We start from the raw sequence: 25706 nt of genomic DNA, 5'->3' as shown, positions 1-25706 counted from the left end.
TTTATTTATCTACAGAGATCGGGCTCAGAATAGAGCGGAAACTATTCTTTTACCATTCAGTTTGAATTTCACAATAAAGTTAGTAGTAATATTTTGTTTTGATATTATTGTTTTTTATTAACTACTAGACCGCTGGGTTATGTTAAGACGATCTTTTCTGTGTTGCTGTGGGTTTTTTCCATCGCTTATGTGTTACAAATATCAAAACAATAACTAAATATATCCGTCGTAAACTAAACCAGAAACAGCAGTATATTTTATTTTGTTAACACTGTAAACTTGACAGCTTTTTAACCCAAACCATTTACTGGTTAAAGCACGTTATTACACGTTTAGAGTAATGCAATGCAGGTAGATTGTGTTGCTTTTTAGTCACTGTTTAAAATGCCTTTTTCTTAATGTATTTTATTATTATTAACTACTTGTACTTGTTGCTAGGGACGCTGCTATCGATATTGTGTTTCGCAACATGTTCTCTATCTATGGCACGTCTCTACTGGGAGTTGTAGTTTTAAAATATGTTTTCGTATTTCCCATAATAAGAAATTGCCAGTATACTGTGTACATCCCTGGAGGTTTATGGTATAGGAAACACTCAAATTTAAAACATATAATTAATAAATGGGTGAAAACTGCTTGTGCCCATAATGGGCAGCATTAATATATAAACCCACATGCCAACTAAGGTCAGAAAAGCTTTATTTAACAGCTGGTCTTCTGTTTGTGACCCCTCCTGTTGTTAATTGATAACATTACATTACATTGCATTACATTACTTGATAAGCCTAAAACATGCACTTGACAAGGTTCAGAGGCAAATTTTGCAAATATGGCAGTAGCCATCGATCATTTTAAGATAAGATATACTTTATTGATCCCAAGTTGGAAACATTTGCGTTACATCAGCATGTGTAACAGTTGTAAATATGCAGTGGTGTTTATTTGTAAATCATTTAGTATAATCACACAAATTCTGTGTTTTATATTGAATAATTCTGTGTTCTTTATTTATTGATTGTTCAATACCTGACAAGGCCGGAGATGAAATATCTACATCCTATAAGAGTATAATACATATGTATAATATCAGTTAAAATAAGTGCTTCAACATAGTTAACATTGCTGGAGGTATGCACAAATGTTGATAGATGTCTTGTAATGCACTATTGAGGAACCTGCGACCCAAGTTTTTCATTCATTGCATAACTACACCATTTGTGAATATGAAATGTCAATAAACCTTAGAAAATCTTGAAATCTTGAAAGGGATGTGCAAAATAGTCATTATATACAGTCTTTAATGAACTATTAGTCGAGAATAACGAGTAATGAATACTTTATAGGGATCCTATTAATATCTAATAATAAAAATAATGAAATTCAATAACATGCTTTAACCACCAGGTGTCCCTTTCTATCAGCTGTGCACCTTTATGGTGTAAATACAGCCTATCTACCAATTGGATCAAATATAAAAGTCAGCCGAATTAGTGTTGATCCTGCAAAGAGACGTATTGTGTGAAAAGAAATGTAAGATGTTGTTTAATTGCTGATATATTTATGATCCACGTCACGTTTTCAGTGTTGGCGGCAGTTCCTCATGTTTGTCGAGAAGTCCTCTCATCAGGGCTCTATAAATAGAGAACTACGGCAGATATGTAATATTTAATGCAGCCGAACCGTGTATTACAATGCCGTTATGTGACGACTTTCAAAGAGAAAAGCAAGCACACTCGGAATAAAGTATTATTTAATTTTTTTTAAATGTTTTCGGTCTATTTGTTAATGACGATGTGATGTGAGATGTGAGACTGGAATTGCACAGGGGAAAATAACGAATCTGTAGATGCGGACTTTGTTAAAGAGCCTGTGACACGAACCCAACAACTGTTGTGCAATGAAATAGTGGGCTACTAGTAATCTCGAACCGTCAGTTTAAAAAAGAAAAAGCGATACCGTTCCGATAAATATCAATAATTTCGAACATCGCGGGAAAATTCCGTCGACTCATTTTGAGGTTTTGGGGGAAGCCGGAAGTGACGTCAATGCGGGAACGCTTCACTGTGCGGCGAGAGAGCCAAACACGGACAAAGTGTGTTGTCATGCGTAGAAATGGTAAATTACTGAGTTTAGGCACGTTAATAACGTTTTAATGAAGTTGACTACAGTATATTCATATTTGTCAGTGCTTTCATGTCAATTTGGCGAACATAAACATAAATGATCGTGGTGAAGATGATGATTAAATTAGGATTAAAAATCGGTAGTGAGAGCTGCTGAATTTCCTCCCGTCGGATGTGATATAAAAACAAATCGATTATTTTTGTAGACTCAAGTGGATGAAACTACATTTATTATTGCTTTCATGTCAATTTGGCGAACATATGATACATTAAATGATCGTGAGGCTGATGATTTAAAAATCTTTTCTTTGAGCCGGTCTGCATTTCCTGATGAGAAAACAAACCTTAGCTTTTTGTAGTTGCAGTCAGTGGTGTAGTGGGCGTTGGACTTATTTGAAGCATGATTTCTTTTTTTAATAGTCTAATACATCTAAAATCATTGCCAGTGTTATCAGTTGCAAGTGTGTGTTTGTTGTAATAATGACGAAAACATAATAGGCAGATTTCACAGTAATTATAATAGAAACGTAGCTCAAGCATTTATGCAACTTGAAGTGTGAGGGGCAGAACTGTGTGTGTAGGGTGACCAGGTGTCCCTGCACACACAGCATTTTTATTATTTGTCCCGCGTCCCACACATTGAGACTATGTCCCGCATTTGAGTGATAGTCGCGCAGAAAGGCCGGATCGGTTCGCTGACAGCCGGCACCGCCCTTTAGTATTATATTGTCTAAACGGCATAATGTAAGTTGCGCTGACAGGCGACACAGAGGTCCCCAAGCCCCCCCCCCCGTTGACAGTTCACGAGCGCGTCCATAGTGTCTCCCGTCCACCCACCACCCCGTCCACCCAGTAAAAACATCCCCACTACACCACTGGTTGTAGTAGTAGGCTACACCAACATGGATTAAACGTGTGTTTTTTTTTTACCACAATGTTGGGGAAATTAATGGATAAAATGCACCGATTATTATTATTATTATTATTATTATTATTATTATTATTATTATTATTATTATTATTATTATTCCCACTCCGATCGGGACACTAGGTCCACCGTTTCCCCGCAGCGAGGCTCCCCCCGTTGACAGTTTACGCGGGCTGGGCTGGGTGCAGTGGCGGACTGGCCATCGGGACGAATCCCGATGGGCCGGTACCGAAGTGGGCCGGTCGGATAAGTCACTAGCACATCCCCCACTCCCCCGGTTGACAATTTACTAGTGGTACCGAAGTGGGCCGGTCGAGAGTCCCGGGCTGATTTTTAGTCCCAGTCCACCACTGGCTACATGACCGTATGATCGCCCATATTGACGCAACTAATTCCTAAACTTCTATACAAAATAAACCGATCCTTCAGCCTCATATGAGCTCTCAGACACGTTCAAAATTAAACTGTCATCGCTGTCTGAGCTTGCTGCTGTGTGCGCCATCGTGCGTTTACATGCAGATGCTGGGATCCTGAACGGTGCAGCTGGAGCGCTGTGCCCGCATTGACGTCACCCATAATTTGGCGGGACTTGAAGAATCCCAGAGAAGATCCAGGAAATGGTCAACATTGAAGTGCAGATTAATGGTTATCAAAGTACAAATATCAAAAATCAGTTCAGTAACGGTTTTCAAGGGGACAATATTTACTCAAATTGATGGGTTTGGATGATGGGGGAAAATCGTGTCACAGGCTCTTTAAACTGATATGTTTGCGCTGTGGACCAATACATTGACGGGGAAGGGGGTAGCAATAAAGATAACACCATTAAAAGGTTGCACAACATAACAGAAATAATATCGATAGTAGCGTCCCTCGCAACCACCTTGGTAACAATGAAAACGTTCTATGGACGCAATTTCCTGAAGTAATCTTCGTAATAACAAGCAAACTAAAGATCATGTACATCCACTGCACACATAATCTGAAATAAAACTCATATTTCTCGCATCAAATGACATCAAAACGCATTTTAATGGCCAAACTAACTTTAAAATAGACATTTTCCACCGAGAATAAAACGAAGTTCGGCCATGTTTTTTTTTCTGCATGGAGAAATTTGAAGATCACTGAATGGTGAAAAAAAAAGGGGTTTGTCAAACAGAGCACAAGGTGTAGTCCTAAACGATAGCTGGGGATTCTGGGTAGTGTAGTGTCTTCTGCCATCCTTTACTCCGAAAAAATATTTGTTTCTCCGAATCGAAGGGGAAAAATACAAAAGCATTGCACACAATTTAAACCAATCAATGTTGTGTAATTAACAAGGATAATCTGGTGTTTTTTAGTCGATGAGTAGTGCAGATATCACTGTAAAATCAATCGACAGTAAGGGGAATACTAACTTCCGGGTGTACAATTCTCCGTTATCCAATGGGAATGGAGGCTCACATTGCCTTTAAGGGCAGCCGACACAAACGAGAAGCCCCTCACTGCAGTGCGCAGTACCACACGCCCCTCCTTCTCAACCTCAAGATCGCCCCTCCTTCTCAACCTTTGAGACACGTGACGGGACGGCCCCTCCTTCTCAACCTTTGAGGCACGTGACGAGCTTCACTGATGACGCGTTGCATCCTGTTTCCGGGGTAGCAGTTCTCTTCCCTGGTTATGGCTAGAAAGGATCCGTCTAATGTAAATATGACGTCACGTTCTCGTTCTAACTCTCGTTGTAATCGGAGCGGCTCGGTTGTAATCGGAGCGGCTCGGAAGCGCAGTCACGTGGCTGAATGTTTACGTTTGGGATGGCGAGAAACTAAACTATATTAGGTATGTAAATACTTGTTAGCGGTCTTGCTGTTGAAAGAAGAATGACAACACTGTAGATCAGCAACACTATGTTTTATTTTGTATTCACAGGCAAGTCAACGTTGTTGCAGTAAAAGTCCCAAGATAGCTCCTGGTGCAATAAAATGTATGTTGCATGTTACTGCTGTAGATGTGTTTACCTCTTTTATATCCCGTTGGGTAGTTTAATCTGCAGCAATGCATCATATTCTATAATATCATCATATATGTGTAGCTTTGTCTCTGTCGTATCTTTCAAAAGTAAAGTGAAACAGCTGTTTTCAGCTTTGTGATGATGCATTTTCCAGCTGATCCAAGAGGCTTTTTAAACACCTTACTTGGCTTAAGAGGGAGGGGAATTTTCTCAACACATAAAGGAACAGTTTATCCTTCAGTTTATCACAAACATTACATCAACACATTTGGAGATCCTAATTTGAATCCAGTCTGTAATTTGATATTAAGGTTTTAATAATGAAATGAGGTCATGAATCGAGTTCAAGGTTAAGATCATCTTATCCTATGTACAAAAATTAACATACAACATTAATATAACAGTAACGAATAAAACAAAATAACATTATGCAACTCTGATCTTCTTGCTGATACTTTTCAAAGTTACTTTTACATTTGCTCTACTTCTCCTGCTACTGTTTGCTCTGCTTTCAACTTCTCTTTCAACTCTGCTCTTTACTCTGCTTTCCCTGTTTCCTCTGTTCTCCTCTCCTCATCTTCTCCTCATACTCTCCTCCTTTTGCTGTCTCCTCTCCTCTGTTCTCCTCATCTCCTCTCCTCCTCAGACTCTCCTCCTTTTGCTGTTAGATATTTAGACTGTAATGGCAGCTTATGATATACTTTTTATAACTACATCAATCACATGCAATGGATTAAAAACGTTGTTTTACTTACCACCTCTTTACAGCTCCATTCATCTCCAAGCTTCCAACATTCACCTGGCGGTGGTGCCTTGGATGAAAACAACTTTTGAGATTATACAATACAACAACAATAGTTAACACCTATCCACAGCAATAAGCACAATGAGAAGACTAATGGTCTCTTTTATACCAATTTCTATTGGAGTGAAATGAACTGTGCCATGTCACATAGGATTGGAATGGATGATTGGCTGTGTTTTATGAATATAGAGGAGATGGCAAAAGTATACTTTGTTCTTACCTAAAGCATCTATCCTCCTCTTCGTACCCCTGCCTGCTCCTCCCGCATTAGACTCTGGGGACTTAGCTTTTAAAATCTTGTTCAAGCTGTCCACTCTGTAGTTGGATCTCATGACCTCAGCTTTATGACCCACCCGGCCTGAAAAAGGGTGTCTACGATGGCTGGTACTGAGAGGTGTTATGGTCCTCTTCTGCCTTTTGTGTTTGGGGGGCGTGAAGGTGAGAGGAAGACTACTGTCATGTGTGGTGTGTTGCTTTACGTCCTCCAAAAGATCATTTAGTCTTGATATCACTGTACACATGAACGTCTCATCCTGTAGGTGGTATGTGTGCTCAGTAATTTCCTGCAATAAGGTCCCACACTGCTGTCGTTTCCTAGAGTTTGAACGACGTCTCTTCTCGATCTTCCCGCGTCCCGCCCACCCCGACCCTTTCCGATTACAGCCGAGCCGCTCCGATTACAACGAGAGTTAGAACGAGAACGTGACGTCATATTTACATTAGACGGATCCTTTCTAGCCATAACCCTCTTCCCTCCCTTCAATCTGGTTATGGCTAGAAAGGATCCGTCTACTGTAAATATGACGTCACGTTCTCGTTGTAACTCTCGTTGTAATCGGAGCGGCTCGGAAACACATCTACAGCAGTAACATGATGCAACATACACATTAATGCACCAGCAATATTAATAGAGAAACATCAGACATAATAGTAAAACTCTGCAAGGGAACATTTTATTGCACCAGGAGCTATCTTGGGACTTTTACTGCGACAACGTTGACTTGCCTGTGAATAAAAAATAAACCATAGTGTTGCTAACCTACAGTGTTGTCATTCTTCTTTGAACACCAGCAAGACCGCTAACCCCCTATTTCAACAACCACACTCCCTGTAATTGACATAATTAATAGATAGTTTAGCTTCTCATCATCAGTTGCTGTGGCCCACTGATGTTAACGAACTGAAAGGCTGCCTGTCAAACGTAAACATTCAGCCATGTGACATTCAGCCAAACTCTCGCGAGAGTTTTACACAAGACGGATCCTTTCTAGCCATAACCCTTCAATCTAACCCTTCCCTTCCCCCCATCCTAACCCTAACCACTCCCTACCTTTTTACCTAATCCTAATCTTCCTTCCTCCCTCCCAAACCTAAACTCCAAAACCTCTCCTACTGTAAGAAATTAAAATCAATGTTGATATGACGTAATTTAAATTAAATACAGGGTTTTAATTTAAAGCAGTTTTATTCTGAAAAAACCGGAAGTTCACACTAGCTATTAACTTAACAATTTTATTCAGAAAATTCTTCATTTCCGGTTAGCATTAGCATGTGGCTAACGTTTTGAAAACCGTGAATTGAAGGTGAAATGACATGTGATGTTGCACACTAAACACACTGGGATTAACACTCATTTATTGACGCTGAAATAACGTTTATCAGGGAATGTTTAAATAACCACAGACATCAGAATTATATATATATTAATAATATAAGATATAATATGTTACTTTTGTGACTGGGTAAGTACACAACACGGGAGTCGGGACGTCACGTGCCTTATAATATGTTACTTTTGTGACTGGGTAAGTACACAACACGGGAGTCGGGACGTCACGTGCCTCAAAGGTTGAGAAGGAGGGGCGTCCTGTCACGTGTCTCAAAGGTTGAGAAGGAGGGGCGTCCCGTCACGTGCTCAAAGGTTTAGAAGGAGGGGCGATCTTGAGGTCGAGAAGGAGGGGCCTGTGGTACTGCACACTGCAGTGAGGGGTACTACACACAAACGAATGCCGTGCTTCCATGAGCGTCAAATCCCGCCGCAGATGGGAATACATTGCAATCAGTTGAAAGCTATTTGCGTCCCTTTATGAAGCTGAAGGAGCCTAGGAGTGTCACTACTGCACGCCACGGGACCCTGACCAAACGTCGCTCCTGGACGATTATGGAGTGAGAGTGTGTTGTAGTATTAGGCTACTATTTAAAATAATATAGTCTTAATACGGAAACACAAAAAAAAAAACTATAGTAGTACTTTTACAAACACTATAGTAATAATATCACTATGACAATATCATGATATTACTAGGAGTGGTCTATAGTGTGTTTAAAAAACAACTATGAAACACTATTATATTATAGTTATACTATTTAAAATAATAAAGGAATACTACAAAGATCTAGATACATAGTATTACTATTGAAATATTATAGGGCTACTATAGCTAATAAAATGGCACTACAGAAAAAACTATAGTAATACGATAGCAGGTGAAAAATACTACAGAACACTACAAACTTACTATAGGACACTATACAACTCTTTCAGTATACTATAGTAATACTATAGTTCATTTATAGTTCATTTCGTAAGAGGTGCATCCAGCAGACAGTAGCTAGCAGTTTTCGACAGATACAGCCCATTCAAAAAATATATTGTTTTATATAAAATGAATTAATATATATATATATATATATATATATATATATATATATATATATTAGCTGTACACTTTACGAATATAATGGTGTTTTATGGACATCTTTACCATTCAATCTCATCCAACTGATATTGCTGCTGTCACTCCTCGGCTCTTGGTAGTTCAGGCATTTATCAAACCTGGCAACTCCAGGTTTCCTGGCAGCTGTCAATCAAAGTCCAGTGGCTCCGCCTCAAAGTGTCAGAAACTTTTCAAGCGCGCGCAGACAGACTCCACGAGCGACTGAGGCTGACACTCCCGCGAGAGAGCAAGAGGGCTGTCTCTGCTCGTGGGGGTTTAATCTGCGCGCGAGGGTCATTTCATGCGTGTGTAAAAGCACATTTTCCGCTTGTGAGTAGCTTGTTTTTTGCGCGCTAGAATATTGACCCAAATCTGACTCCATACCAAACGGTGGTGCAATAACTTCCATGTCAGTCCGTGACATCATTGCGGCCAAAGATACTTTTTGCCATTCACTTACATTGGTAAAGAGATGTCTGTAAATCAGAGTATTTTCATATTTTTTTGGGTAAAAACTTAAATAGCCCAGTACTTGAATAGCCCTAATTAAAATAATTGGAGTTGTTTACCTCCCCATTCATTTAATGAAGCCAAAGACCACAAGTATAAAGACAACTGGATACAGCATTGGAGGAAGGGCCACGTTAATTCCTACAAAGTTGCTCATTGGCGCATGAAGCCAAAACGGCTTGATTCTCGAAGAATTAAAGTATGCAGATCTTTCCGGGATCTTCCACATCCATCCAAACCCCACCTCCCGGTCGCTCCCTCACAGCAGCACCAAAAATGACTCTGGATTCAGCTTTTAGCTTGTTTTACAAGTTTTAAAGGTTTTTCAAGTGTTGGTACAGTCAAGTTTTTTTTCATTTTCGTAAAAAAACTGAACATTTTTATTTCCCAATATAAGTCAATGAAAAAAAGTCTTTGGCCCAAATGACATCAAGTACCACCTCCGTTGGGCTACTTTGTGTCGCTTTGGATTGGAGGCAGGCTTAAGGAAAACAATGCAAGTGCACATGCTCTATGGGCCCAGATCTGGGTAATTCTCCTCTCTAGAGTCAGCCAATTTTGGCTTCATGCACCACTGAGTAACTTTCAAAGGAATGAACGACACCTCGTCTCAAACGCTGTATCCAGTTCTCTTCAGACATGTGCTGTGATAACTGTGCCAGCACGTACTGACAGGAGGGCAGCTCAGGGTGTAAATAGGTCAGTGAATGTCAGAACTTTATGAAACTAAGCATCCATGAGTGTCCATCCATGTGTTGTACATAAAGCAGCATGTGCATGTTGAGTGATATGTGTGTGTGAGCCACACACACAAACACAGGCTGAGAGAAGAGGATGCAGGTCTGGTCATTCAGGGAACTTGTAGCCGCCAGTTCTCTGAACTCAGAGTGTTTCCTGGTAATATCATGACATTAGCTGCAGTACACAGCAACACAGTTTCACTGCGGTGCAAAACACCGTTTCTACAGACACAATTTAAAGGACACACACACAATAGTCATGGTTTACTTAAACTGTGGTCTCATTAAACATTTGGGAGGAGGCATATAGATCAATCCCTTTGCCTTCACTTTCCGAGGTTGAACAGGGTGTGTTACTGATTATTGTGAAATAAAGTCAGACGTTGCTAAACTGAGACCCTGATCTGAAGAGGAAGCATTAATCACATCATAAACCAACAAGTGTCCTTTGTTTTATAAGAGCAACTTATACGTGCGAAATGAACAACTTCATATTAGAAAATAAGTGCTGCTACCTGATCTGAATGTTGGCTGACCAAACTCAACATCTTTACTGTAGGGTTTAGAGCGGTGCAGAGATGACGTGTTCGTGTATGCCCGTCAGGAAGTTACCAAGGATCTCTGACCAAAAGCAATAGTATTTTTACATTGTGTTTGCCAAGGTCTGCAAACACACATATATGATACATGTTATGTTCAGCAGGATAAACTCCACATATTAACACTATAATAGTTGAAGCGTAAATGCATTGCCAGTAGCTACAAGCTAACCATACCCTTTAAAGGAAACATTACGCTTATAGTACATGACTTCACGTCACCGCCGCAAGCTAAAGGGGGTTAATGTTTAACGAGATGAAGTCGGGGTGTCTTATTTATTAACTTTTATGCCCCATAGAAGCTTTGGACATTCACTAGTGGGGTATTTACTGATGCATTTTATGTCGTAGAACCAAATGTGAAAATCAGCTTTTAGCTTTCAGTAAACACGAACCTTTTTCAGGCATCTTACCAAGAAAAAGTTTTGCCATTGAAAGCCAAAGGAGACAGTTAACAATCAACACTGTCCAGTGGAAGCAAACCTTTGGAGGGAATGATGAACTCTAAAACAACATATCCTTCATGCTGTCAATAACAGCTGCAGCGCAAGACTCAAACTCTGCTGCTCTTATACACTCAGGCACTGAAAGATACTTTTTATTGAGAAAACGCATAGAAATTACAAAGGTTTGTAAACCAGTGTAGATACGTTACATATTGTAGTACAGATCTCAAATTTAGATTTTGGTTTAGATCGTCATGGTTTAATGTAACTATCGTTGGAAATCATGCAATATACCACAAAGGCAATGTAATGGCAACTTTGACCGGTAACTCTCAACTAATAAACACATCTATGTTGACTTTGGTTTTCAAATTCATGCGAGAGGTTCAAGTCTACAGTGGCCCTGAAGTGCAAGTCAAAACAACATTTCAGAAAACGCTACAGCATTTCAGAAAACGCTACAGCATTTCAAAAAACGCCACAGCATTTCAGAAAACACTTCAACATTTCAGAAAACGCTACAGCATTTCAGAAAACACTACAGCATTTCACGCTAGAGTCTAGCGTTTAGTGAAATATATATCAGTTGGACGAAAACACTACAGCATTTCACTAAACGCTATACTCTAGCGTTTAGTGAAATGCTGTAGTGTTTTCTGAAATGCTGTAGCGTTTTCTGAAATGTTGAAGTGTTTTCTGAAATGCTGTAGCGTTTAGTGAAATGCTCTAGCGCAGGGGTTCCCAAAGTGTGGGAAGGTGAGCCTCCCCTCAGAGAACATAATCACAGCCGCGCCCCCCCTCCCAATTATTATTGCTATTATTATTATTATTATTATTATTATTATTGTTGTTGTTGCTATAATGCAGGGGTATTCAATTGCATTTCAAAGAGGTCCAGTGAGAGAAAATGTCATAAAATGCTCTGTTTTCGCTTCCTTTCTCTTTTTGCTGAGCGTCACCTCCTTAAAACATGAAACAATAGCTTTTTTAAACCTCTTTATCTTTATGTTTTAAACATGTTGAGGTTAAGGATGGCAGGTTCCTCATACGTTGCACTCGGAGAGAAATAGTTGAGACGGAGATGTCTTTAGCAGCAGGGAGGAGTAACGTTTCACCAATGTTGTGAGGTTTACCTGCCTTAGCTATCCGTAACGCCACTCGGTATGATGCTTCGGTTGTCTTTGTATTCACAGTGCTAAATGTGTCAATGACATTTTTCTGTGACTGCAATTCCTTGAGCTTCCAGTCAAAAACCTCCTGTGGCTTGGTCACCAAACATGGGTGTTTCGCCTCAATATGACGCCGGGGTTTACATGGTCTCATACTGTCATTAGCTAGCACCTCGTTGCAGATAACACACTGTGGCAGTGGAGTGTCATCAGCACCGGTCCATGAAAATCCTAGCTTCAAATAATCATTGTCATACTTCCTCCGTTTTTTGACAGACGCTGTCTCCTCTCTCACTTTAGGTAACTTCACAAAAAATCTATCCATATTTTGCTGCTCGCATACATTTAGCTGAAGTTAACTAGCTAGATTTCACTTATTCTCTTTATTTTCTTCTGGCGGCTGCGCCTCCCTTGAAGCTCTCTGGCGCCCCCAAGGAGAGGTGCGCCTCGCACTTTGGGAACCCCTGCTCTAGCGGCTAGAGCGTTTCACTAAACGCTACAGCATTTAAGAAAACGCTACAGCATTTCACTAAACACTACAGTATTTCACTAAATGCTACAGCATTTCAGAAAACACTACAGCATTTCACAAAACACTACAGCATTTCACTAAACGCTACAGCATTTCAGAAAACACCACAGCATTTCACAAAACGCTTCAACATTTCAACTTTTACGGAAAGGGTATTCCTTTAGGGAGAACACTTCTTGTTTGTGATTCGACAGAGCCAGCCAGAGAAGCACTGCTGTGATTGGTTGTCTTTGCTGCCAATCAAGAAATGACGCTTCATGATTGGTCAGCACCCGACAGCTCAACATGTCCCAACACATCAGCCATTAGCCGTTAGCACTCAGAGCTGCTGAAATGCTGTAGTGTTTTCTGAAATGCTGTAGTGTTTTCTGAAATGTTGTGGTGTTTTCTGAAATGTTGTTTTGACTTGCACTTCAGGGCCACCGTACAAGTCATTATGATTATATATACCCTATTAACTAATAGCACATCAATCGTCTCTTTAATTGCAATTGCATTAAAAGGAATTTGAGCTTTTGAAAGCACTATTTGTTTGGCAAACAGAAAAAAATAGTTTTTCATGATTCGAACATGACCACACTTAATTAGAATTATCCATTGAAACGAAAACTCTGACAATGCATTAAGTACATTAACTCAAGTATAATACTTAAACACAATTTAGGGTACTTGTACTTTAGTATTTTTAGTTTATGGTGCTTTTTACTTCTACTGCACTACATTATAAAAAGCCATTATGACAGCTTACAAAAAAATAGAATGCATGCATTAACTAATGGATACACATTGACAAATAATTGTAGGTTGAAATATCCTTCACAACCTATGAGGTACAACTCAATGAAATTAAATAAATTATCAATGTAGTAAAGAGTGTGAGCTATTGACAGATGATGTGCATTTCTGGATTGTTTCACCATAAAGTGGGCCTGATGATGCTGGCAGCTTCAGGTGCAGAAACACATGTTTGTTGTGTGAGTGTGTGATGGTTCAGAGTCAGACAGCTTATCAGATGCTGCATTTCCTCAGACGCTGACCTGCAGCACCTCACCACATGCTGCTCTACTTACAGTTGCAAGAAAAAGTATGTTAACCCTTTGGAATTACCTGGATTTTTGCATAAGTTGGTCATAAAATGTGTTCTGATCTGCACGTTTGAAGTTTGCAAAAGAGCACCTGGATGTTCCACAGCACTACTGGCTAAATATTCTGTGGACAGATGAAACCAAAGTTGAGTTGTTTGGAAGGAACACACAACGCTATGTGTGGAGAAAAAAAGGCACAGCACACCAACATCAAAAACTCATCTCAACTGTGAAGTATGGTGGATGGAGCATCATGGTTTGGGGCTGCTTTGCTGCCTCAGGGCCTGGACAGATTGCCATCATCGGCGGAAAAATGAATTCTCAAGTTTATCAAGACATTTTGCTGGAGAACTTAAGGCCATCTGTCCACCAATTGAAGCTCAACAGAAGATGGGTGATGCAACAGGACAACGACCCAAAGCACAAAAGTAAATCAACAACAGAATGGCTTCAACAGAAGAAAATACGCCTTCTGGAGTGGCCCGGTCAGAGTCCTCACCTCAACCCAATTGAGATGCTGTGGCATGACCTCAAGAGAGAGATTCACACCAGACATCCCAAGAATATTGCTGAACTGAAACAGTTTTGTAAAGAGGAATGGTCCAAAATTCCTCCTGACCGTTGTGCAGGTCTGATTTGTAACTATAGGAAACGTTTGGTTGAGGTTATTGCTGCCAAAGGAGGGTCAACCAGTTATTAAATCCAAGGGTTCACATACTTTTTCCACCCTGCACTGTGAATGTTTACATGGTGTGTTCAATAAAAACATAAAACATATAATTATTTGTGTGGTTTTAGCTTAAGCAGACTGTGTTTGTCTATTGTTGTGACTTAGATGAAGATCAGAACACATTTTATGACCAATTTATGCAGAAATCCAGGTAGTTCCAAAGGGTTCACATACTTTTTCTTGCAACTGTATCTCCACGCTGCTCATCCTCCTGTATGTCTGACTCTTTCTCTCTCAGTACTGCCAAAGCATTGTGCAAAAAATTACAATCACAATATGAATTTGTATGTTTTCAACTAAGGCGAATGTTGTTCTTTACAAGGAAAACAATGTTATTTTTTTAACATGAATGAACTAATTGAACTAAAAACTCACCCAAGTCCCATTTATAACCCCTCATAGTAGCCAAAAAAACTCAAATCATATAGGCGGTATTTTGATTATTAAACAAGATATAACTGGTAATACATACATCATACTCAGTACGATTTCTAGATTTTCATTGTGTGATTTCATCAATTTTGGGTGTCTATTAGAGAATTTGGGGAAAATTGTTCCCTGACAAATTCAACAAAAAGTCCCATTTCTGAAATCATATAGGCAAATGATTGATTATTATGAAGGATAACATATACATTTAATACATCAATAAAAAAAGAAGGAAAATAGATGTGCGAATGCAGCTTTCTTAAATGTTCCCAGTACGATCCTTTAGTTTTTCATTCTCTGAGTAAATAAATTGTTTGAATTTTTTTGAGAATTGGGGAAAACATTTTGCCGGTTATGTTTCATTGTTTTTGGCCCTTTTGGCACAGTCACTTCTCTTTTGGCAGCCAGGTTTTCTTCTACATCAGGGTCAGATACACATTGCATTCTCCTCTGAGTCAGACTGGTCTCTCACCCCCTCAGGAAGCCCCATGGAGAGAGCAGGAAGCTGGTCCAGCGCAGGAGGAACACATGTCCCAGTCCCCAGGACATCACGAGGGCCCTGCAGGGCCCCAGCTCGGCCCCCAACCCCGGAGCTGCCAGCCTGGATGAGCTCATCCAGCGCTGCCTGAACTGCTTCGGTCAGTCGCTACGTGTCAGCGTGTTCCCCAACTTTGTCATGTGTCTTTACTCTTCATCACAAGCAGGTTATATAAATGAGGGATGAGGGAGAGAGGAGGAGGGGGGGGGGGCGGTGCAGGCTGAGAGAGACTGACAGGGAGGGGGCGGAGGGGGGGAGACAAAGGGCAGTCTCATACAATCAAGCTTTGTTCTGTTGGACCGCTGAGGCCAACCAGCTATTCCCATGCTGCGCTGAACCAGTCTGTCTCTTCTCATTGGTCAATTCATCAACATCACAAAAACCTGTCATATAATACTGATGTACAGATCACACACAGCCTGATTGGCAGAGGTCCTCCTGCCACACTAAAGGAGGTCAATTAGATTTATTTTGTGGTGCTTAAAGTTTTAACTTGAATAATTGAAATAATAATGCATATACAAATGTATTAATAATGTAATATAAACATATGAAAAATAACATAAACATACTTATATTACTTATACTACTACTACTACTAATAATAATAATAATAATAATAATAATAATAATAATGTATTATTCATATTATTATAATGCTAATGCTAATAACAATAATAATAATAATAATAATAATAATAATAATAATAAGGTCCTTGGTCAATCTGGGTTAATCCAGGGAAATATAATATTAATTATAACAATAAAAAGTATTCCACTACTACAATTAATAATAATAATAATAATAATAATAATAATAATAATAATAATAATAATAATAATAATAATAATAATAATAATAATATCACCTTGTCTTGGAGATTGAATATTTATAATAAGAAGAAGAAGAAAACCGTCCACAAGTGGTGAAACCCCCACATGCCAGTCCATTTCAATAAAGCCCTTCTTTTACCAACTGCCATAAGCAACCCAGTGATAGACATTGACTTTCACTTGGTTGCTCTTTTTATGAAAAGGTACACTTCAAACTAAATAAGACACAATTGTCCACGTCTTTTTTTCCTTCAATTGCCTATTTCTACCCTAATATACAGTTGGATTTTTCTCCAATGGTGGATGGTCATATTATCGCAAGGTAACACACTCACTCCTACAGGAAATTGAAGTCCAATCAGCCAGAAAAACAAAGCACATGGAGAAGAGCATTATGACAATCTAAAGCCCACTCAAATGGAGCTGAGTGTCTAAAACCAGCTGAACTTGTCCACTGACCCACCCTGCTTGTCCACTTCCTGGTGTTATTTTTGTAGTTTTAACTAATCCTCTGCTGTTTTTTGGCTGCAGATCCAGAGGGGAAGCTCACCAGCCCCAGGGGGTCCCAGCTGGTCGATATGACCCTGATGATGCACGGTTGGGTGGTGCCATCTCAGATGTTCGCCCAGAAACTTCTCACTCTATATCCTCCGCTGTCTCTCAGTGCAGGTCCCACGGGGGTACTGCTCCTGATCACATGTCCACGTCCTTTAATCAGATCAGGGAAACAGCCGTGGCTTTGTTTTGTCCACAAGCAGATTTGAAATATATATCCCTGCTAGTGTAATGTTCTGCCACTTCTTGCACAGGGTGTTTCAGATCCTTGACTCTTTCTCTCACTTATAAGGATTGTCCCTCGGATAAGAGGGGCCTGAAGCGGACTCAGATCTGCCACCTCATCAGGTGAGTAAGGGCACCGGGCACATGTTGTGTGACAGAACTGGTTATCCTGCTCTCTGTGCGGGTAGTAAGCATATTTCCTGTGCTGCTTGGTGGCAAGGCAGTGGATCAGCCAGTTCCCGGCGGTGTTTGAGGCGGACCCCCTCCTGGAGCAGACCATGGGGGACCTGTGGGCGCTGGTGCGGTCCGATGGAGTTGAAACGCACTCCCAACTTGTCGACAACTCCTGCTTGTGAGCCGTGTTTTTGTTTCATTCACCCCTATTGCATGAAGGAATGGCGTTATTTAGCCAAACATGTTTTACTAAAAATAGAAAATAGAGTTTTTTTTAGAAAAATTCACGTCTATTTTTGTCCCCAGAGGCCCTCATGCAAACATGTTCCAGGCACCCTCGCCCTCTGTGAAGAAGAGGAAGGTGTCTCTGATCTTCGACCACATGGAGCCACATGAGATGGCCGAGCACCTGAGCTACCTGGAGTTCAAGAACTTCTGCAACGTCTCAGTGAGTTCAGGCAACAGCTTAGAACTGTTTACTTTGCTTAATGAGGCCTTTTCAGGTTGCCAGGACCAAGACAAACAAAATAGATTAATTAAGACACTTTATGACCAAATCCCAATTCAAATGCTAAATGTCTTATAATATATAGAGTCAAATCCATTCCTTGTTGCTGAGGGTTTATCGGCCACACAATGAAAAGGGCCCAGTCTTTAAAAAAAAGCTTTAGTATGAGCAGATTGTGAGGAATACCTTTTGATTGGTGAATATTATCTGCCGCATTACTTACTGTTTATGCAAATTTGAGCATTTCTCCAGCAAGACCCAATGGACGGTTTCATTACTTACATCCTAAAAAAGAGCTTATGAGCATTAAACCAAAAACTATCATTATCTAATTAAATAAACTGTATGTGCTATTTTAGAATAGTTTTCCTTTGTATCACTCCACAGTGGATCAGTGAGGAAGTATGTTTGTAGGCTGAACCCGGAAGACTAGAAGCAATGGGATTTCTCAATTAGATTTCCTAATATTGCAGAAAATAAAATCTGTGGCAAACACACATTTATAAAAGTTAAACATTTTGATCAGCAAGATAATCTTCAAATATTATCACAACCTTTATAATTTGTTAGATAGAGGCAAGAAAAAAACTAACGGTAGGCTGCATGTCATGTATTTATTTTTGCCATGTATATAAATGCCATGTTCATGTTGTATGTGAGGGGACTGCGGATGGAAATTAGCTTAAAGCTCAAATCCGGCTCATTTACACTTGTAAGCATTGCTTTGTCTTAAATTGTTCATCGATGTGCACTGTCCCGGTTCAAATAAACGATTAAATAAAATAAATAATTGAACCACTGCTATGCTAAAAGCAGCAACTGTTTGGCATGATGACGTCTAGTATTCTCATTCAGCCAATTGTTAGCAACCGCTGTTTTTAAGACACATAGAATCTTCGGAGGGATATGTACTGAAAATGATTTTGTACAATAAAACATTCAAATCCCTTCAGCTTGTGTTAACCACAGACCTTCTATCAGGCCTCTAACTAAAAACACTTATGGAACTGGAAGTGCTGAACCATTTCATTACTCATTTCAGGGTTTTAGGACTCATTCTGGGCATCACTCTATTCATCAGAAAACAGCCTATGAATGATATATGACCAAATCACTTTGTAAACCCCCTCAGAACATACATAGGAAAGAAACCGGAAAGCTGGTCGATGTAAAGGTAGCACGATGTCAAAATAGCTTTCTTTAATTAATAAGTCAGGTTCAATGCTCCTTCTAGATGTTAGAATAGTTTTCTCTTATGGAAGAGAAGAGTAAAAGCATTAGGAAGTAATACATTGTTTCTCCTCTTGCACTGAACAGTTATTCATAATACAATCAGGTGGTTGGTAAATGGTGATCGGGTTGAATTTGTGACAGATTTCTACACTTCTGCTTGAAAAACTGATTAAAAACAGTTGTTTCCCGCATAAACGCTGCTCTCTGATTGGCCAGTTCATGGACTACCGCAGCTATGTGATGCGCGGCTCGGTGAGGGACAACCCTGCTCTGGAGCGCTCCGTCATGATGTGTAACGGGGTCTCCCAGTGGGTGCAGCTGATGATCCTCAGCAGACACACGGCCCAGCAGAGAGCCCAGGTCTTCACTAAGTTCATCCACGTGGCTCAGGTAAACTGGATCAGGGGTTCAAACATCACAAGGGGGATTGGACAACCAAGAACTGATCAAAAATGACTTTCACTCTCCTCTTTCCTCTTCAGAGACTTCGAGCTCTGCAAAACTTTAACACTCTAATGGCAGTGACCGGGGGCCTCTGTCACAGCTCCATCTCCCGCCTCAAAGACACCTCCAACCTGCTGACCCCCGACATCACTAAGGTAGTTACAAAACAACCCTATATCACTTAGGGCATGGGTCGGCAACAGGCGGCCCACGGGCCATTGTTGACCCGCCAGCAATAATATGTGGCCCGTAATTTTGAGAATAAAATATATATATATATATATTTTTAACATCGGACCGACAGTCGCACATATAGGCTATAATGTCCGAATAGATAAAATATAATTAGGCTATTAAATACAATTACGACAGGCTTGGTACTGACTTAATGTGAAAACTGACATCTCCCATCGGTCGCTATTTTTTGGATATCTGGTGATATGGACGCGGTTCTTAAGGTTTTTATGCGTCAATCGATTCCTCTCGTGCGTCTTTATCGCATTCATTGAAGAAAAAGACGACTCGCATGTATAGGTGGAAGGGAACATTGTGAGCACATCAAATGTGAGTCTCTCGATCGTGCTATACTCCTCTGAGCTTCCCACCCAAAAGTAACTCACAGACTCCGCACTTCTGAGCGCATCGCTGACCAGGGAGCTTGTTTGAAAATCAATTAGCTCCATTTCTAATGCAGCCTCGTCTAAGGAGGGGATCATTTGTTTCGCCTGGGAGGTGAAGTCCACACTTGGTCGGACTGTGAGAGGATCGCGTACAAAGGCAATGATGTCTTTTGGGATGGAGTAGTCCTCAAACCTTGACGTGAAGTTGGCCCGTAGCTGCTTGATGAAGTCCACCATCAGCTCTGTCACTTGTCCCAGTGACTGTGATTTTAGTGTACTGACACTGACTGGACTTGTCGGTGGCCAGTTCCTCCAAAACGGTCACCATCACCTCCTTGAAAACCTCTGCGTCAGTGAATGGCCGGTTGTGCTTTGCGAGCACCCGCAACGCCTTTAGGGACGCAGTTGTCACTTTCTGTTGGGCTGTGAGGCCTCGCACAAGGATCCTGCTGCTGTGTGCATAACCTGCTGTCAGTGCTTCAATCTTGCGCTTTAGTGCCTCTGTCTTGGGTGGAAAGGCCACTTTGAAGGTGTCATGCTTCGTCTCGTGGTGCCGCTTAATATTGTATTCTTTACAAGCAGGCACAACTTCATTGCAGATAAGACACAATAGCTTTGCATTGATGAAACCAGGTAGGATAAACGCATAGTTCGCTGTCCAGTCCTCTTTAAATGCCCTGTTTTCACTGTCAACTTTCCTCTTTAGACCTTTGGAGAGTGACATTACTGCTTTGGATTACTGGTCTGGGGGAAGCTCGTGAGTGTGTGTGTGTGTGTGTGTGTGTGTGTGTGTGTGTGTGTGTGTGTGTGTGTGTGTGTGTGTGTGTGTGTGTGTGTGTGTGTGTGTGTGTGTGTGTGTGTGTGTGTGTGTGTGTGTGTGTGTGTGTGTGTGTGTGTGTGTGTGTGTGTGTGTGTGTGTGTGTTTGTGTATTTTTGCGTTTGTGTGTATTGTGTTGGTTTCCTGGGGAAAACACTCACAAGAAACACCGGCTGTTGTTATGCCTGCTGTGACGTCAAGTTACTCCGTTCTCCGATTGTAATTATGCCGTTACAAGCTTCAAAGCTGTATTTATCATCGGAATTTGCCGAAACAAGTTTTATATTCTGAAAGCCAATACTTTGTTTATTTGAAATCAGATGAAAACAAACTGTAACGGACCCTGCCGTGTTATCAATGATTAGCCTACTATATTCCTACATTCATAATGTCAGTGGAGGGAGGGGGGGCGGCGCTGCGGAAGAGCAGAGCGCGAGGGAGTTCTGTCATCTTCCCTTTACGAGCTTCAAACATGTATTTATCGTGTGATTTTGGAAATACAAGTTTCATATTCTGAAAGCCAAGACTTTGTTTATTTAAATCAAACAAAACACCCAAACCCCGAAAAACTAGTTTTTTACGCAAATCCACGTTTATTTTGAAATGAGTCGTTGCGACTTCCGACTGATTTCGATAGAGCGGGTCACATAAGGCAAATGTGTGGTTGTGGGGAAGCAGGTCCATTAAAGTACTTATTTAACTATTAAATACATTGAGTTTGAGTAAAATACTTGGTTACTGATTAATTTAGGTTATATTATATTAAATTGCAAAGCAAAACATGATGTAATCTTTTAAAAAAAAAAAGGTTTTCAACCTGAAAGAATCCTAATGTGTCCTTGAAAAGTTGAAATAAAGAAAAGGAAAAAGGATTCGAGTCGTCCATGCGTCCTCTGTTGCCCATCAAGCCTCTCAAATGTGGGCAAACACTCAAATAAATACCAAAAACCCAGAGAACTTGACAATACTTGACAATAAAAGTATGTTAAATAACACGGCCACCTAGTTAATAAATCTACTTTACTCAGTGGAGGCTTGTCCATTGAGGAAAGGGAGGACCATCCTCCCTAAGATTTCAGAGAAAAATAAACTTTGAAGAGAACAATAAAATACACCTCAATTTAAAAGATAAGTCTGTTAAAATACAGATAATAGCCCTGGCTTTTAACATGGGACTGAAATGGGGCTAGAGAGGACGAGTCTCCCTTTGGGCGGGTCTAGCCAGAGGCTCTGGATTGGCCCAACACGGCCAAACTTACTTGCCTACCCCTGATTTAGGGTCTCCCATCTTTACTGGGCATACATCCGCAAAAACAAGAGCCCATCTTCCCCAACGATTTTAGGATGTAAGGTAATCCTTAGCCCCATTCCCCTATAGCAGGGGTGGGGAACCTCCGGCCCCCGGGCCGTATACGGCCCGCGACTCCGCGAGACCATTTGGTACGGCCCTCGAGGTAATTTATAAACACACGCAAAAAAGAAAAAAATTAAAGAGATCTAGACCGCAAACAAATTAAACAAAGCGAGTGCCTGTTTTTCCTGGCCAAGGTCAGGGTCCTTGAACACAACACGAGCCTAACGTGTCATCACGTGGTAGATGTCTCGTCTGACAGGGGTGCAGTTCTGACGGAGAGCACCAGAACGCCACTCCAGCACCTCCAAGCAGTACCCATAAGGAGCCGCACGTGCTGCAGTTTTTGCGTGGCTGTGTCTTTAGTTGTTAGCCCAGTGGCAATCTGTTCATCTTTCATACAGTCAACAACTTTGTTGTTATTAGCATCTGGTTAGCTAGCTATGCTAACGAATATAAGAAGCTTTTTCTCCAACCAGTGAGGTAAAGGCACATCTGCATATGATCATTATAGTTATAAAAAAATAAGAGAATAAAGTAAACGGGTATAAAATACTATATGACAGTAAAAAAAAGTTGTTATTAATAAACAAGAATACAGTTTGAAAGGGGAGTGATTTGTAAAATATCCATAAAGAAAAAGTAAGTATGCTTACAGGTCTGTTTCATATGGGTGTTGAGAGATGGATCCATAGATCTCCTAATGTTGCTCTCAAATTGCACCAGATTGATGCTTTTAACTTCAACATTTAAAAAAAAAAATCTTCCCGGGGGAGCATGCCCCCCGGACCCCCTAGAGGAGGTTAGGTACCCCCCCCCCACATTTAAATCATGTCCACAAACTAAATACATTTGCACATAACTTGTGTCCAATATCTTTTCTGTTCTGGTGGTCATGCCACAACCGTGCACGTGAATGCATGCGCGAGTCATGGTAGGATATCTGGATTAAGAGGTTACTTTTTCTTTGCACAGCATGAAAGAAAGGCCAAATTAATGGGCTGTGATTTTAGTACTTTTAAGCAGAGGTCAATCATTCGTACGGCTCTCGGAGGATGTTGAAAAAATTGAAATGGCCCTTGAGAGGAAAAAGGTTCCCCACCCCTGCCCTATAGCCTTGTGTGTAGTTTAGGCTAGTTTTTTTGTACTCCGTTAGCTACAGCCTTGCAGCAAATATTCTTGCTGGCGTAAACAGACTTACATGGGTACAAGAATAAGCAGTAAAAGACTAAAACAAAGACAGAGAATAAAATGAGAGGACGTAACATTGCTAACAGGACAGGATTAAAACACACTAACCTGTTAGTGTTAATGCTACTTTTAGCCACTACACACCAAAACTCTGGTACTCTGTGCCCTCAACCTTAGACTTGCTGATGAAGGGACTAAAGCTGTCCCATTAAAAATAAAAAATAAATGCAGTTCTTAGCGACAACTAAAAATCATGCTGTTCCCTGTCCGTGTCTACATCTTTCTACTTGTCCCCTTTAAACTAGCCCTATCTACTTACTTAGCTAATGTGAGCTACCAAAAGATTTCTGAACAAAGAAAGTTGTTTTTATTACTTCCAACTTCTTTCTGTCATATCTAAAAATGTATATATATGTTTTGCCTTTACTAAAACAATGAACTGATGAAAACAGGATTAGAATTACATTTCCAAACAGTATGCCATACAATAAAGACATTGTCCATACAACTATGTCCTTATGCAGTATAAAGAAGAACTTGAACCTAAAGAGTATAGCATCCAGTAATAAAAATACTAAAATGCATAAAAGTGTACATCAACAGTTCCTATTGTAAAAGTCAGTCATATTGCAGTGGTGTAAGTCTGTATTGGTGTGTTGTCATTCCTTTTTGACCCTTCTCCTCTCTCAGGCCTTGAGCGAGATGACGGAGCTGCTCTCCTCACGCAGCAACTACATCAACTACCGGCGGCTTTACAACGAGTGCAGCGGTTTCAAGGTGCCCATCCTGGGCGTCCACCTGAAGGACCTGATCTCACTGAACGAGGCCCTGCCGGACTACATCGACCAGGACAAGATCAACCTGAGCAAACTGCAGCACCTGTACAGCAACATCAGTGACCTGGTGGCCATCCACAGCTGCACGCCTCCCTTCGAGGCCAACAAAGACCTCCTGCATCTGCTCACGGTACGAGACAGAGACCCAGAGATAATTTACTTTTATAGAATTCGGATTTGAAACATTTGATCAGGACGGGCATGTAGCCAAAAGCGCTCAATGCCGTGTAATGTAATGTTCTTTTATTGCTTCAGCTCTCTTTAGATTTATACTACACCGAGGACGAGATATATGAACTTTCATACAACAAGGAACCCAGAAACACCAAGATCCAGGTCAGTAGAGCTGCACACTCCTTCTCTTTGAAGCTTTATCTAACGCCATCAGGCTCACACTTCTCTCTTCACAAGAAGAGGGTGTGCTCTCAGTGGGAGTAAAATCTTCGTCAAAACAAAAGCACAGACTCGTTGCTGAAACACATCAAAAATCAGCCACATCAAAGCGCTGCAGACGTTAGGGAAGCGTGTTATGTGGTGGGTGTGCTCTTTCTTTTTCTTTTCGTTTCACATGTGCAGTTCTTCGTGTCTCACCACTGCATGTGTCACTCCACAGCCCGTCGCTCCGGTGAAAGCGCCCGTGGTGGCCGAGTGGGGGTCAGGGGTCACCCCCAGGCTCGACCCTGACACCATATCTAAACACGTCAAACAGATGGTGGATGTGAGTGTGTGACTCTGCTACAACCTCCTGTTTTTCACTTCCTTATTACATGGCAGGACAAAGCAGAACTAACCAACTGCTCCTCTACTGTTTCAACTGACTGTCTGATTGTTCTGTCGCCCCCTGCAGTCCATCATGAAAAACTACGACCAGAACCAGGATGGATACATCTCGCTGGACGACTTTGAGAAAATAGCAGCCAACTTCCCCTTCTCCTTCTGCACTCACGAAGCTGACAGGTGAGGAAGGGCATCTCGCGGTGACGCGGTCGGATGTAAAACCACAAATCAGCATGAGCTGTTTGTAAAAAAACTACCTCACTTTTTGTTGTTACATTTTGGGGAATTTTCTGCCCAGGGAGGGAGAAATCAGCCATGAAGAAATCACCTCTTACTTCATGAGGGGAATGTCGATATGTGCCAAGCTGGGCTACAGCTTCAATACGCATAACTTCCACGAAACCACGTACAAGCGGCCAACGTTTTGCGAGAATTGTGGAGGCTTTGTGAGTATCCGTTATATCCTTTTTTTCTTTTTAAATGGCCAAATCAAACTGAAGTGTGACATGTGTCCTGTCTGTTCTCTTGTAGTTGTGGGGAGTCATCAAACAAGGATACCATTGTAAAGGTAAGATCAAAATCCATAATTTCATATGTCCACAGAGTTATCAGCTGTATTGCTTTTTGTATTGTCCATGTTTTTTCCTTCTCTCAGACTGTGGGATAAACTGCCACAGGCACTGTAGAGATCTGGTGGAAATAGCTTGCTTAAAGAAACATAAAAACACCACCGGGTCGTGCCCCTGCACCCCAGCTCCCGACACCAGAATCAAGGGTAACACCTGGAGTAAGTCCTT

General features: G+C 40.9%; 1 protein-coding gene across 1 annotated transcript in view; it reads left to right on the top strand.

The window, feature by feature from the left end:
* The window catches only part of rasgrp4 (RAS guanyl releasing protein 4), a 44177-nt gene that overhangs the window by 15359 nt on the left and 3112 nt on the right, over nt 1-25706 (top strand). The window contains 15 exon segments of the mRNA XM_079676104.1: nt 15287-15444; nt 16710-16900; nt 16902-16973; nt 16975-17081; nt 17179-17310; nt 17439-17580; nt 19090-19263; nt 19356-19472; nt 23987-24262; nt 24388-24468; nt 24746-24850; nt 24980-25089; nt 25208-25355; nt 25441-25477; nt 25565-25696. Coding sequence (XP_079532230.1) covers nt 15287-15444; nt 16710-16900; nt 16902-16973; nt 16975-17081; nt 17179-17310; nt 17439-17580; nt 19090-19263; nt 19356-19472; nt 23987-24262; nt 24388-24468; nt 24746-24850; nt 24980-25089; nt 25208-25355; nt 25441-25477; nt 25565-25696 — 1982 coding nt within the window.

The sequence above is a fragment of the Notothenia rossii genome (assembly GCF_949606895.1).
Source record: "Notothenia rossii genome assembly, chromosome: 4".
NCBI classification, from domain to species: Eukaryota; Metazoa; Chordata; class Actinopteri; order Perciformes; family Nototheniidae; genus Notothenia; species Notothenia rossii.
This window is presented reverse-complemented; position numbering and strand designations above follow the sequence as displayed.